Source organism: Emiliania huxleyi, assembly GCF_000372725.1.
Source record: "Emiliania huxleyi CCMP1516 unplaced genomic scaffold EMIHUscaffold_297, whole genome shotgun sequence".
In the NCBI taxonomy this organism is placed as follows: Eukaryota; Haptophyta; order Isochrysidales; family Noelaerhabdaceae; genus Emiliania; species Emiliania huxleyi.
Window position 1 is genome coordinate 176,988 of NW_005199796.1, and position 1,761 is coordinate 178,748.

A 1,761-nucleotide genomic window follows, 5' to 3' on the forward strand; every position below is an offset into this window, starting at 1 on the left:
CGGAAGGTGAGGGTGGCGGTAAAGGTGGTGGCGAGGGTGGTGGTGACGGTGGCGGCAGGCGCGGTGGCGATGGTGGTGGCGGCGAGGGTGGTGGCGAAGATGGCGGTGGCGACGGCGGTGGAGACGGTGGCGGTGGCGACGGAGGCGGCGAGGGCGGTGGCGGTGAGGGGGGTGGCGAGGGCGGCGGTGGAGACGGAGGCAGGGATGGAGGCGGCGGGCTTGGAGGCGGCGAGGGCGGTGGCGGCGAGGGCGGTGGTGACGGTGGCGGCAAGGGCGGTGGCGAGGGTGGTGGCGGCGAGGGCGGTGGCGATGGTGGTGGCGGTGATGGCGGTGGTGAGGGTGGCGGCGGAGATGGCGGTGGCGAGGGTGAGAGGGATTCGCAGATGTGGTACTTGGTCTGCTGGCCATTTTGGTTGCAGCTCGTCGGACCTGAGGGGCTATCGAAGAAGAGCATATCTGGACGCCCGGCGTAGATCATGTTCTCGCACACAACACAGGTGCGCGTGTAGGTTGACGTGGGATTGTGAATCACAGGCACCGCATGGCCTCCATTCCTGGCTGTCGTGAAGTCGTATCCGGCGCCTTCGGCCGCCGTGACACAGCCCGCCGCGTCCCCGGAGTAATCTTGAAACCCAGCAGTGGCGCAGGTAGAATCACCAGAGACCTTGTGGTAGGTGACGGACTCGGGCGGAGCAGAGGGCGGCAGTGGGGGCGAGGGTGGCGGTGGCGAGGGTGGTGGTGAGGGTGGCGGCGGTGAGGGAGGTGGCGAGGGCGGCGGTGGAGACGGTGGCGGAGATGGAGGCGGCGGGCTAGGAGGTGGCGAGGGTGGAGGCGGCCAGGGCGGTGGTGGGCTGGGCGGCGGCGACGGCGGTGGCGGTGAGGGAGGTGGCAACGGCAGCGGTGGTGAGGGAGGCGGCGACGGTGGCGGAGGTGAGGGTGGCGGTAAAGGTGGTGGCGAGGGTGGTGGTGACGGTGGCGGCAAGGGCGGTGGCGAGGGCGGTGACGGCGATGGCGGTGGTGAGGGTGGCGGCGGCGATGGCGGCGGAGACGGTGGCGAGGCGGACGGAGGTGGCGGCGACGGTGAGGCGGACGGCGGCGGCGGCGAGGGCGAGGCGGAGGGAGGCGCCGGCGATGGTGAGGCGGAAGGCGGCGGCGAGGGCGACGCGGACGGCGGCGGCGGCGACGGCGATGCCGAGGGAGGCGGCGGCGATGGCGAGGTGGAGGGAGGCGGTGGCGAGGGCGAGGCGGACGGCGGTGGCGGCGACGGCGATGCTGAGGGCGGCGGGGGCGACGGCGATGCTGAGGGCGGCGGTGGCGACGGCGATGCCGAGGGAGGCGGCGGCGACGGCGAGGCGGACGGAGGCGGCGGCGATGGTGAGGCGGAGGGAGGCGGCGGCGATGGTGAGGCGGAAGGAGGCGGCGGCGAGGGCGACGCGGAGGGCGGCGGCGGCGACGGCGAGGCGGAGGGAGGGGGCGGTGACGGTGAGGTGGACGGCGGCGGCGGCGAGGGTGAGGCGGACGGAGCCGGTGGTGACGGTGAGGCGGAGGGAGGCGGCGGCGAGGGCGACGCGGAGGGAGGCGGCGGCGACGGCGATGTCGAGGGAGGCGGCGGCGAGGGCGACACGAACGGAGGCGGCGGCGATGGCGAGGCGGACGGAGGCGGTGGCGATGGCGAGGCGGACGGCGGCGGCGGCGACGGCGATGCTGAGGGCGGCGGCGGCGACGGCGATGCCGACGGAGGCGGCGGCGAGGGCGACGCGG

General features: G+C 75.1%; 1 protein-coding gene across 1 annotated transcript; it reads left to right on the plus strand.

Annotated features, from left to right (window-relative positions):
• Positions 1 to 69: 69 nt before the first annotated feature.
• On the plus strand, positions 70 to 1,662 carry EMIHUDRAFT_116541 (hypothetical protein; the record flags this gene model as incomplete). Its single annotated transcript, XM_005775685.1, has 2 exons — positions 70 to 366; positions 675 to 1,662. Coding segments are annotated over 2 exons (1,285 nt in total), but the record flags the coding sequence as incomplete, so codon positions are not given.
• Between the last annotated feature and the right edge of the window lie 99 nt (positions 1,663 to 1,761).